This window comes from Podarcis gaigeae (genome assembly GCF_964106915.1).
Source record: "Podarcis gaigeae genome assembly, chromosome: 4".
In the NCBI taxonomy this organism is placed as follows: domain Eukaryota; kingdom Metazoa; phylum Chordata; class Lepidosauria; order Squamata; family Lacertidae; genus Podarcis; species Podarcis gaigeae.
Genome location: NC_139677.1, coordinates 49728522 through 49741765, shown reverse-complemented (window position 1 = coordinate 49741765; position 13244 = coordinate 49728522). Strand labels below are relative to the sequence as shown.

The 13244-nt window shown below is 37.6% G+C and overlaps 1 protein-coding gene across 1 annotated transcript in view; it reads right to left on the bottom strand.

Moving 5' to 3' along the window:
• Nucleotides 1–3097: 3097 nt before the first annotated feature.
• USP9X (ubiquitin specific peptidase 9 X-linked) overlaps nucleotides 3098–13244 on the bottom strand; it is a 71115-nt gene continuing 60968 nt past the window's right edge. Inside the window, exons 36-45 of the mRNA XM_083734116.1 lie at nucleotides 12984–13107; nucleotides 12462–12687; nucleotides 11441–11570; nucleotides 10749–10934; nucleotides 9743–9963; nucleotides 9317–9405; nucleotides 7875–8031; nucleotides 6953–7165; nucleotides 6214–6309; nucleotides 3098–4859 (exon numbers count right to left, since the gene is read on the bottom strand). Of these exons, the coding sequence (XP_083590242.1) occupies nucleotides 4725–4859; nucleotides 6214–6309; nucleotides 6953–7165; nucleotides 7875–8031; nucleotides 9317–9405; nucleotides 9743–9963; nucleotides 10749–10934; nucleotides 11441–11570; nucleotides 12462–12687; nucleotides 12984–13107 (1577 nt within the window). The 3' untranslated portion in view covers nucleotides 3098–4724. The remainder of the gene's footprint in view (nucleotides 4860–6213; nucleotides 6310–6952; nucleotides 7166–7874; nucleotides 8032–9316; nucleotides 9406–9742; nucleotides 9964–10748; nucleotides 10935–11440; nucleotides 11571–12461; nucleotides 12688–12983; nucleotides 13108–13244) is intronic.

Genomic DNA, 13244 nt, shown 5'->3' with positions numbered 1-13244 from the left:
CAGCAGTACAGAATTTTTGCCACAAGTGGATTTTGATAATCTGAGCAAAATCATGAAATTCATTAAGTCAAACCGCCTTCATAGGCCAGCACAGATGATATGCCGCAAAAAGCTTCAGGTAATCTACAACTTCGGCTGTAATGAGGTTCTTCCACAGTTAACACAAATAAAGCCCAGCTGCAGTTCTACAATATAGCAAGTAAATCCTTTGGAACTTAATATTTCACTGGACATCTGATAGCAAGCTACTCACAATGAGAAGATAGGAGGGAACAATGTTTGCACAAGCATCTAGTCACAAAGAATTATTTTCCTTCCTGCTCATGCTGCATGCAGTTCTCAAAACTGAACAGAAAATTCTAGACACTAGTCAAGCTCCTTAAAATAAATTAAAGGAGCATATGGGCTTCATCCCATTTTAACTATCAATATTTTAACACAATAAAATGCTTCCCTGTCCATTTAGGGCTTTCAACGAATAAGGACTCAAGCAACAAGAGTCTCCTACTAGCCACAGGAAAATGGTAGAGACAAAAGATGAGTTCACACACGTTTATAGTGTGTGATTAACACATGGCAGCTTATTTCCACATGTGTGAATGGGCTTCCCTGAAAAGTACAGGCTGGATCCTAAGAATTGCTCGCGGAAGGAAAACAACAAAAGGGGATTGTCCTTCTCCCTACACTCTCCAACACTCTTTTCTCCTTGAGTGGGTGGGCTATGGCACAGTGGGATGGGGAGATTGTCCCAACTCAGGCAGCAGAACCTCGTGCAAGTGCATCTTTGCTGAAGACACTTCAAAATCTTGGGCAATTCTCCCCTTTCCCCTAGTTCCCAAGGTCATAACTCACCCAGGTTTTTCAACCCTCAGGAAAGGTGATTTGGAGATGTAGGAGGGAGAGCAGGGAGGTTCTTTTCTGCCCATTTCCTTTAATGAGTGGTTCCTAAGATCTACTAATCTACTGTAAATGAGGTGATGCATCTACAGTCATGATGAGCCGTTACTATGCCAACCACAATATTCTGTTATCTTCCATAATCTCCATTCAAGAAGAGTGCTTGTCTCCCCCCCGCCCAACTGCTTTTTTCCTATAACTCTAGCATCCTACATTTTCCATTTTGGGAAGATCTGGGGTTTTTGTGTTTTTTAAAAAATACATACTACCATAGTTTGCTTGAACAGAGAAAGAAAAACAAATGTAAATGTTTAGCCATATAACATTTGCTAGTGTTACCAGCATGTTTATGAATAATACAGAACTTTTTTTGGGGGGGGGGGGGTTCTCTTGAACAACTTATGAAAATTGTCCCAGGAAAGCTGCACTGAAATGCAAGGGAGGTATGAAGGAAACACTTAGGAAACGTCCTTCTAGAAAAGATGGACACGACAACAAATTAATATTTTGCATTCAGTTCAAAATGGAATTGCACTTTGCGATAATACCACTGCGGTGATGAACATTCGCTTCTATACAAATGTGTAGCTAAAGGGACAACAGCATACTTATTCTACTCCCATCTCTTTACTTTCCTTTGTAACTTAGTAATGACATGACACCCAGAGTTTAATACACTGCCTGGAAAAGGTTTGCTAGTTACAACTTAAATCCAACTGGGAAGCAAATTTAATCATTATATTTGTGTTTCTAAAGCTAATTCTTTAAAATTCACGGTCCTTTTAAAAAGACATAACATGGCTTAAGAATCATGAGGTTTAAAATTCCATTTTGGATTCTTTTTATTTCTCTTTTGCTTTTTGAATCTTCAGTGGACACTGCAGACATACCACAACCACTAAAATCTATTAGTTTTTAAATGAAAACTGAGGCTCCCATTACTTTCAGCATTCAAAAGCTCCCCCAAAGTGACAATATGTAATGAAGACCCAGCAAGTTGGTAGCCATGCATACCTCCTTAACTAGAGTGATTTAGCAGCGCTAACACAAAAACAGAATGTTAAAGTTTACTCACTGAAGTCAGTGGCAAAAATTCATTTGCACAAAGAACTGCTTCTGGTAAAGCAAAGGAAGCTATTTACACAAACACAGTCTGATACAAACACACTAAAAACTTTTCCTACGGGTGATCAGTTTCTATATATTTAATGTCAAATGATTAGGAAAAATGTAGGATTACTGTTGGATGGATTGCTTTTATGGAAGACAGGGATTTCCCATTAGCTGTTACAAACAAAAATTAGGATTCAATAATTAGCAGAAGAGTAAAATTAAACCTTTAGGCACTTTGAGGACTTGTTTTAATGTGTGCCATTCATATTGAGGTATTACATTACAGCTTTAAAGTGACTGCTGCCAAAACTCTGACAGAAGCATGCATTAATTATTATTCAGAACATTTTCACTTAAAATGAATAAATGAGACGTTTTGCCAAGAAGGAAGAAAAGGATTTTTCAGGTTTCTGCTACACATTAATTTTAAAGAGGCAATAGTCTCAGGAGTCTCTCTTCCAGGGGGAAAAGATAACCCGCAATACCTCCTAAGTAGTTGTCTGAAAACTATCTCCAGGAGGGTTATGTCATAGCCTTGTGAAAGTAAGTTTAAAAAAGAAAGAAAAAGAAAAAGTATTTTCACAATCACTTGACACTAATCATTTTTCCAAGGCCAAAGTAACAAGTTCCATGTTCCTGTATAGAAAGATAGTCTTTGAAAAAACATTTTTAACAATAATTACTGGTCTAAGGAAATATGAACTGTTGCAGCTCTAATACAAAACAGGCTAATATTTTGATTTAAGTCAACACTAAACATACCCACGTACATGGGGAATGTTTCACTCAAACGTTGTCAACCAATCCAATTAACTGCTGTTAGAAACATAACAATTAACATGAATACTAGAGAAAATCTGGAAGGGTAAAGTGATCGCTGCTACATAGAATATTTAAAAATGGTTTAAGACTATCTCATTACACTAAATGCAAAAGAATGCACTTGTGAGTTTCTCACTTTGTTCAACTATAAATCCTCAGTTCGATAAGCAGCATTTTTGTATTAACTCAATTGTATAAAATACCTTCAAGCTTGTGCTCATTAAATATATATGTATATATAAAACATACAAAAAGTACAAGATAGTCACATTAAGAAACTATTACAGTTTTCCTTTTTTATTCTTGTCAAGGGTCAAATTTCTGTTCACCAATTCTCAATGCGACTTCAGTTCCAGAATTCGGTATAGTGCACAGAATTCAACTACCTGTGCAGTCTGTTTAAAAAAAAAAACCACACACACACCACAGGACAAAAATGGTCTTCTTAAATCAAATTCTATTTGTGAATTCAGCAAAATAATTTCTATAAAATAAAACAGCAAATATTTAAATAGTATAGGGTGGGCTGTATCTGTTTTGCAGGGGTATTTGGTTTTTCGACAGATTCCAAAATAATTACACACATTCAAGTTACCAATTTTAATTTAAATACAGTATTTACTGATGTCTTCCTTGAAGTCCTTAAACAAATGTTTACTCTGGAATAGAGATACCTCAGTTTTGTATTTGACTAACCAGTAGTTTGTTTGTTTTTTTAATAATCAAACTCTGCTTCTAAGGTTTTGATTTCTCTTATCATGGACAAAGAGCTAAGATTCAATTCTTGTTTTCAAGTAGAATTGTGAACGAGCAGAAAACCAGCAAGTTAACTTGGTGCAGTGGCACTCACAAGTATTGTGTGATTTTGTTGACTTCCACTTCACTGCAATGCAGTAGAAAGGAAAGTGTTAGAAGTTTATCAAATAAGCTCTACCAAAGAAACAAAACAAGCACACCAAATACAGTCTATTATGCTCCAGGCATCCTGGCATAGCAAAAATTTGCATATTTGTTTTAAATCTTTTAATTTCCTATTACTGAAAACTAAGTGTTCTTTTATCCCACCCAGAGACAAAACTGTCAAACATCAGATGTGAGGAACATATGTGCAACTGAAAACCACCTGTTTGTCACATTGCCCAACCCTCCCCTCCCTGTTTTATATTCTAGGTGGCAGAAGAATAGGCTCTGAACAACACAGTTGTCACTCTGGGACAACTGTAATTTTTCTTTCCTCACTGGCTACACTAACCTGGTGTGAAGCCATGCTAAATGTTACAGCTTAACTATAGCTTCAAAGTGATTAACCTAATACCAGAATGAAAAAGGCAATGAAAAAAGACCTAGAAACAATGTTACATCACCAATTTTCCACATCAACCAAATAATTAAAAGGTTACCAGTCATTACGTTGCTCATAGTAAAATTGACTCCAGTGGCAAAGAATTAACATGAAACTATTTTTCTGGTTGACATGGAGAGGCTTACTTTTTTGGGGGAAAGAAGTTGATCCAACTGCCATTAGGCAGGCAACACTGGTTGTAGAGCGCAGCGGATATATCAAGAAATTAATTGTTGTAGATCTGTGAGTCTCATCAAGACAAAAAAATGTTTCTTGCTTAAGAATTAACAGTCAAACATTAATATACTATATACACCTTTGCCATTTACACATTAGCATCAGGCCATTTATTACAAAACACTATACACTTTCCACTGCAGGCAGGTTATATATTGACAGCAAATTTCTGCAGATAAGACAGTGAATAGACTCTTCACTCCATGTTGATTAGGAATAGTTTTTCTAAATATTAGCCAGACACAGAGAAAAGTTGGACTGTAAGGCCTGGGTGCACAGTCTTGATGGGGCAAGTTAATTATGTGCATTTCCACTATTCTTTCGTCTGAGGCGGTGAAACCTCTTCACTGCCTTCATAATTTTCTTGTGCTCGTTGGCCAGTTCGCTGAGGGTTGTTCATATGATGTGCTGCTGGGCCTGTATATGGTTGTCCATGCACATGGTTATTCTGGAAGAGACAAAACACATGTTAAGAATAACTTCTATATTTCCCGAAAAAAGTAGCTCAGGGAACTGGGTAAGCAATAATTTATATTTTTAAATTACAACCAGAGAGCTACTCACACTTACCGCCAACTAAAAATAGAACAGATAAATTTGCACTGAAATTGAAAGGTCAAGGTTACAGTCAATTAATTCCAACTTCATGCAAAAGCTAAAGCTTTATGTGAAGGTCCTCATAACAAATCTTCAGAAATGGAATGGTGGGGAGGAAAGTTTTAATTAGTACACAGAAGCAGGAAATGATAATTGTGAATGGTCTTTCTTCCAAAGGGACAGTATATTTCTTGTGTCAAACTTAATAAAATGACTTGAGGTGATTATCATCAAATATGTTTGTTTTAACTGTTAACACACCTAAGCTGGCAGATGTAAAACATTCGTCTACCTTTGTGTAATGTGAAGTTGGGTCAACTATGAACCTAAAATTGGACTTAAAATATAGCCATTGTGCATGTTAGGAGGTGAAAAAAGCCAGCTCTTGTGAGAAAGTGAAGACACCACACACTAACAAATAAGGGAGCTGGTGGTTAAACGTGTTTCAACTTTGAGGAGATTGGGTCTATATCACTTACCAACTGCTCTGCTGAACACATCGATAAAGAAAGCAAGATGAAGGAAAATGAGCAGGAAAGGAAATTAACAGATTAAGGATATAGAATTAAATTATTTTAGGAAAGGGAACAAATACTAGTTATGTATGACTTACAAAGGTAATGCAAGATAATTACAATTTTAGCTTTCTGGAGTTAGCACTACATTTACAAAGGCACTTAACTTTTAAGAGATACGCATACATGCAACTTAAGGTCACATGGTGTTATACATGAACTACAGCAGAGCAGAATCAGACTTCAATGCTGGTTCAGAAACTTCTATTAGCAGATCACTGTGTGCAAAACTTAAGTGAAATTTTAGGCATTTTACAATGCATAGGTTGTTTTCTAAAGTGGTCTTCAAAGCATCAATGGACATGTCCTATTGGGGGAATTTAGTTTTTCTCTGGATGCACCTGTGAGCTGATTCAAGTTGGCTTGATGGCTCACAGAGAAAAAAGTTAAATAATTGTTCCCATATAATGGTTCTGTGTGAGGGCATTCACAAGATACTTAAAAAAAAACAAAAACCCTGTCTGCTAATTACACTTTGTTGGAAGAGCCCCTCTACCTGAATCACATTCTATGATGTTATCCTTGTCCTAAAAGGAATAAAACTGGCAATAAGTTTTTTAAAAGCTGAAGCAAAAAGTTCAAAGGATATCAAATTGAATTGACATGTTTTAAAGATAATTTTCTGCTTACCTGTTGATACTGGGAACCAGGCGAATGGGGATACAATGGAGCATCTTCTGGTGGAGAGGACTCATGCTCATCAGGGGCATCTGGGTCATCTGGTTCCTAAAAATGAAAATTGCCCATTAAAACAAAAAATTAAACTACTTTTCACATTTAAATTCCTTGCCCTTATTTTCTTCTGGCAATTGATTGGACCCAGAGAAATTCCTGCAGAATGTGTGGGTGGAAGCTGACTACCCTGCCGCTTCCATCACATCACTGCCCACTATCCCAGCCTCTTTTGAGGGTTAGGGCAACCCTGATATATGGCTGGCTATGACATGGAGCCTAAGGGAGGAACTCCAAAATAAAAATCTGGGCAGATTCTCCCGCCCCCAAATGAATCAGGATACCCAGACACTTGGAAGAAGCTCTTTTAAAGAAGGAACAAGAAGGAAATTCAGCTTCTGCCAACCCCTTCTGCAGGCACCTCTCTAAATCCTATACTAGGTAACAGCTATCCGAAGTAGATGCTGCTATATTAAGAATTACAGGTTTGGAGGCTGTGGCCAGAGGAGTGCTCAAACTCCCTTGCCTCTCACAGTGATAACTTGGTACAGTGGAGGGCTTAACTCCTGCTTACTTATGAGTTCCGAAGTCTCACTAAGCTAGAAACAACATATATTTCTATCAGGAATTTTATGAAACAAGTTGTTTGTCTTCCAAAGAATGCCAAAGCAAAGTTAGTTGTAAATTCACTCCTTACCTCCTCTGGGCATAGCTCACAAGCTTTTGCAAGGGTCATTCTTGCACTGTGTGATCTCTCTAGGAAGTAGCCATTTGATGTTTCATTACTCTGGACCGGAGGAGACCAATTGTTATATGTATATTGTGGATTGCCAGTGTATGGCCTACGTTCAAGCTCATCTCCAAGCCACTCTACTGCCCAGGTCCACTTTCTCTTCAAATCTCCATTACTCTGAAAAGATGGGGGGAAAAAGCCATTCAATATTTTAAAATTACTTCTAAGCACACCTCAGTCCAATGCAGCTTTTTAAACGGGTTGTATACTTTCCCATTCATTACTCTTGGTTTTTGTAAAACAAAAAACCAAAGCAAACAAAAAATACTCCAGTAAGGTCCCTACAGTTCTATTTTGTCATAGATGCTTTAGTTGAGATACCTCCATTGCAGGGTGTTCGACTCGATAATCCCTTCCAATCCTACAATTCTGTTCTAATTTTATTTCTATGAGGGAATAGACATTTGCTCTTGGCGGTGTTTTCTCCAATTTATTTGGATAAAATATATAGTGGTACCTCAGGTTACATACACCTCAGGTTACATACGCTTCAGGTTACAGACTCTGCTAACCCAGAAATAGTGCTTCAGGTTAAGAACTTTGCTTCAGGATGAGAACAGAAATTGGGCTCCGGCGGCGCGGCAGCAGCAGGAGGCCCCATTAGCTAAAGTGGTGCTTCAGGTTAAGAACAGTTTCAGGTTAAGTACGGACCTCCGGAACGAATTAAGTACGTAACCAGAGGTACCACTGTACAAGACCATGGCTTTATCTTAGTGACTCTGCAGAAAGAGTTCTATTATAACTAAACTTGGCTCAGTCCTGTCCCTCTCTTCGTAGCATTAGAAAAATAGAGAAAGTAATTTTTTTTTGAGATAAAAGTAATTACCTGTAAAATCTGGTAGGCTACTGGACAGTTGCTGAAAAGAGCTACCATACACTTTATACACTGGTAAGCCCTTTTCTGATAATGATTCTTAGAGCGTTGAATGGTATCAAATAGCCCATCCCGGTCATCTGGAATTCCTTTAAGTGCATTGTGAATCCTAAGAGAATCCCAAACACACCAAAAAGTCAGAATTTCACACATATAAACATGCATGTAAATGTCAGCATCATAAAGGGCTAGCATTAAAATGCTGCACAAGCTCAGACCCAGCAGATTCAGATAATCAGTGTCTGTACTTGCAAAACTGTGGGTGTAAGACACAATCTTAGGAGATGCATGCTCCCTCTACTCATAACAAGATGGAATGTCTCTGTTCTAGGATCTTGCCGCATCATTACAGAGTACCAGTAGTTGTGAAGCACTGTCAGTGATATTTTTTATTTACTTCTTTACACCCTCTTCTAAAAGGGTGACATCTAAATATGCAGAATGTGTTCATTTTCTCACTTGGTAATCACCATTATAGCCTATACCAGATTTTTTTAGGGCCCATGCAAAGTGACCTCGGGTCTCCATTTCTGCCTAAGCTTTCCTGAAACCAGCTGCTGTTTCTCTACCATAAACTCCCTCCACTCCCCTGCAGAAATAAAATTAAAAATCCTTTTGAGCTATAGCCAGAATTATTTTTCTAGCAGATTGATTCACACAAAATAGAACAGTCAACCAATTTAATAAGGCTCAGTGTTTATATAGCAGTTTTCCCAAGTACTCAAAACAGTTTCCCCTCATCTCAGTAGTCCTTCTTGTCTTCTCCCTGGTAAAGTATGCCACCATGATCAACGTCCACCCAGAAACCTATGTCTCCACTGTGGAAGGATGTGTGGATCCAGAATTGGCTCCTCCAGTTACTTATGGACTCACTGTTAAGACTGTGTTCACGGAAGACAATCTTACTCGCCTACGAGTGATCGCCAAAGAAGGTACACCAGTATTATCACCCCCATGTAACAGATGGGAAGCAGAGAAGAGAATAATGCTTTATCCAGAACAACCTAGTGCATTCTCAGAGAAGGTAGCTGAACCAAGGAATTAACAGCTTAACAGTTTTAACAACTAAACTCATCTGTATAATTTAATTTAAAGTAACAATTGCACAAAAACCTTGCTAGCTAATTTATCATATATATCACATCTCTCTCTGTGTGTGTACACACACACACACACACACACACACACACACACGGTATATAGAATACATGACCATTTGGCAGTCCCCATATGCTCTGGTAACAGTCACTTTGGATATGGCTTAAGGTACTTTATTGTTTCCAGTAAGCAACTAAAATCTGCTATGTCTCCATGAAGCAATCACTAAGACTTTCACACAGAAGCACCACATTATTAATGCAAAAAATGCAGAACCCAAAAACCCAAGAGCTAACCTGTGAGTCTGCCAAGAGTCCTCAATTAGCAAGATTTGCAGAAGGAGATCCAAGTACGGTCGAAGTTCATATGTGTATGAATATGCAACCTTTAAAAAGTGGAATTTGAGGAAAATATTAACATGCAATTAATGATTATTTAAGTGTGTAGTACAGGAGAATTCATGCTATGAATAACTGGATGGGTACAGTATTATATTATGAATGAGCTTTCGTTTCAACGCCGCAAGCCAAGGAAATATTTCTGTTAAATTAGGCTTTATCATTGAAAGAGCATTCATTTTCTCTGGTGGTGACTTTTTTTGAAGTAACCACTACTTGTTGCAACTCTAAAGACTAAGAGGGTGAAAATCAAGGGACAATAACCTCTGCACATCAACCTCTTGAATAAAACACACCTTTCCTGACATTTTAATCATTTTTTACCTGCCAAAGTAGTTCACTAAGGACTGTAGATGAAAACTGAGGATTCTCCCAACAGCAGAAGCGAAGTAGTTTGATGGTCTCTTCTGAGTTACTGCAGTCTTCAATTATTTTTTTCACATAACTAGTTCGCACAAACAAGATGTCTGCCACATTCTGCTGAAGTGCCATTATAGGCTGTGATAAATTAGTATCACCATAAGGGTTGCTAAGTGGAGGATTACCTAAAAAGAAATGTTGTTATATTATTTTTTATTTGAACTACAGAAACCAACAAGGTACTATTTAATGTCATCTTTTTAATTACTTCACAGAACATGTGAAGTACATTACATATATATGTGAAATGTCTCTTGTTCGATTATGAAAATTGCTATTCTATAAGTATTCACCTAGGCCAAGTCTGACAGATGCAGATTAAACTTCTGATGTAACAGTTATGATCACTGTAAAGCATTGCAGCTGGTTTTGTAAAACATGGGGTTTGGTAGTATTCCTTAGTGAAAAATCAAAGCCTGTACAATTAAACAAGGTTTTTTAAGACTTCCCTTGGAATAGGCTTAACTTGCACTACCAAAATATGGAATGGTTGTGTCACATGTAGACACATTTAAGAGAACCAACCTTTGCACATACAATTCTGGTAATACAGAAAATCCTCAACTTACATGGAAGGTTACATTCCTAAACTAAAAATCAAGAATGTCAAAACACATTGGGTACAATGGCAGGTGGGATTGCCAAAGTCTTTTCTCCTGAATGCCCATCTCCTTTCTAATTTCTTTTTTTAAACAATGCCAAGCATGGAAAGCTGAATGAGCACAACTTACAATGTGTGCAAGTTGTGAGCTTAGTGTATTTTAATGATAGGAAACTTTTCCAAATCTTTAAGTAAACACAGACCAGTGTAACAGACAAAAGATTAGTGAGATGCTATGATGAATAATAAACTGCCACACACATTTAATCACAAATATATTCTGTTTAAATGTTCCAGGGTTAACAGTACCATTGATAGAAGACTGCATACGTGATGACACATTGCAACAGCGGATTAACTGGGACACCACAGTATATAGTTTGCCTAGTTCAGCATACTGGTATTTGATTGGAGGACCTGGGCCTTCATCCAGTGCCACAAGCATAAATGTGGCAGGTACATTTAGTTTTAAAAGCTGTGTTTTTTCTGCTACACCTAAAGGGAAGTTGGAAAAAGAGGAAGAATAATGAATACATACTTAGCTACATTTAAGCTACTGAACTGAATCATATAAACAAAAAATATTCAGATAACTGTTCACATTGGGAAATCCATAAATGGGCATTTACTGTGAATACAATACTCCATGCCTTCAACAATCCAGCCAGAATCACTCAAAACCTTTCTGATTCAACAAGATTAAGAACGCATCAATTATCTGCTGAGGAATAGCTCTGGGGAAAAACCAACCAACACTCTTTCCCCTTGCAGCTGTAGGATCATGGAAAAATTGGTAGTGGTGGGTAAACTGCCTTCCAGAGAAGACTGTCCTGCATTAAGGGACCCCCAGAGCACAGGCTGAAAACCACTGATTTAAGCTATTAATAACAATTTGTGCCGCATCATTAAGCATTCAATGGGCAAGAGTCAAGACTAATAAGTAAGTGCACTGACAGAACAACATGGACAAAGCTTTTAGGGTGAAGCAAACATCACATTACCTAAGTTGGCATACATCACAAACAAGTTGAAATATTGCTGCAAATGGCGCCCGTGCTCAGACACTTCCCTTCGAAGAAGATTCAGTACTGCTCTCAGCAAATGGTCGCTCAAACTTAAATTGTCATAGGCCTATAAAACAACACAAAGGTTGATGACATTATTATTATTATTATTATACATGTAAAGCTGCCTCACTGCAGCCTGTTAAAAGACCAGCTGAACGTAAATTCTCAAACCAGAATGAAATGCAACTTTTATTGTTTAATTATCAGAACTAATGATATCAAATTCAATTCCTGAACTATTCACTGTATCAAATTTCTGTGGTTAAAATGTTTTATCCTATACTGAATAATAGAGGAATGTATCACACATTACTTAGCGGATTAAGCTGGGAGAGGCAGGGGTGCTAAATATGAGACCAATTCAAACAGTAACCTTCAGGAAGGTAGTCAAGAACATAGCAGAAAGACCAAATAAATAAATAATTCTGAAACCAGGGGTGGGAAATTGTTTTGAGCCCAAGGGTTGCAACTCCCTCACCACCAAACTTCCAAGGGTCCGGCTTCTCTCACCCTGCCCCTTGCTGCAAGGTACAACTGGCTTCTCTTACAGTTCCCACGGCTGCTTCAGGAGTGCTTGGGTGTCTAAAGATAGCTGAGCACTGGCGATTATCACCAAATACTCTTGGAGTGACGGTTTACTTGGGAATTACAATAAAAGCCACATGTAGTGCCTCAAAGCAAGGAGCAATTAAATTTTGCAGAAGTGGTGGAGGAAGCCAGGAGGAGAAGCAGTGAGCAATGATGTTTCCTCGCCCAAGCAGCAACACTTCTGTGGCCACAAAATGTGTTGGGGGTTTGCATAAAAAGCCTTTGTGGGCCAACAGTTCCCCACCCTGTGCTGAATGGAGATTAATTAAATCACCCTTATACAAAAATTCTATTATATCAATTTATATTTAGACTATATAGAATTTAATAGCTCTCTGATTGTATTCTGATTGTAGAAAAAGCATACCTGACTAGAAGGTCCAGGTGAAGCAAAAGGTGAAGGACATGGTCCATCTTGCAATGAAAAATGTGCAATAAATACTATAAGTTTTGCAAATGCTCCCCTCACTTCAGCACTAGGGCATTCCAAAAGGTATTCGGAGAAGCGATTTGAAACATTGAAAAGGACATTGTGCGCAAACCAAAAACGTACATTCTTGCTATGACGAAGGAGAATGCACAAAGCATCATACCTGGAAAAAAATAAATTAATGGCATCACATACCCAGAAAACAGACTTGTGTATAAAGGTGGAAACTTCCAACTCCAGCATTGCATATTAGTAGTAGGAGCTTTGTTAACCATGATTAATATGAACCAGGATTCCTTATTAACCCAAGTATTAACCAAATTAAAAACAACTAGAAACAGTGGTTTTGAGGCTCAGTTTCAATGCACTGTTATTTCACATTTTGAATGATTAAATTGTACCATATAATCAGTACAACAAAACTTATGACTGTCAAATTCTTCTTAAAGGAAAATATACCAGTCACTGGCAGGACCACGGACAATTTTCTTTGTGTGAAATCCTGTGGTAAAGAGAAACCTAGCAGCAAGCTGAACACCAATCATGGTTATTTCTTCTGCTTCAGGCAAGAGATGATCCTGTCCTAAAGAAAAAGAGAACACAAAATGTTAAGACATTTGTTTGAAGGTGATACAACAGATTATTCCAAGCTGTTTGTCAACCTGACTCTCAATATAAATCTTAAATTATTAGAAAATTATTAAATTTTATGTAAACCTC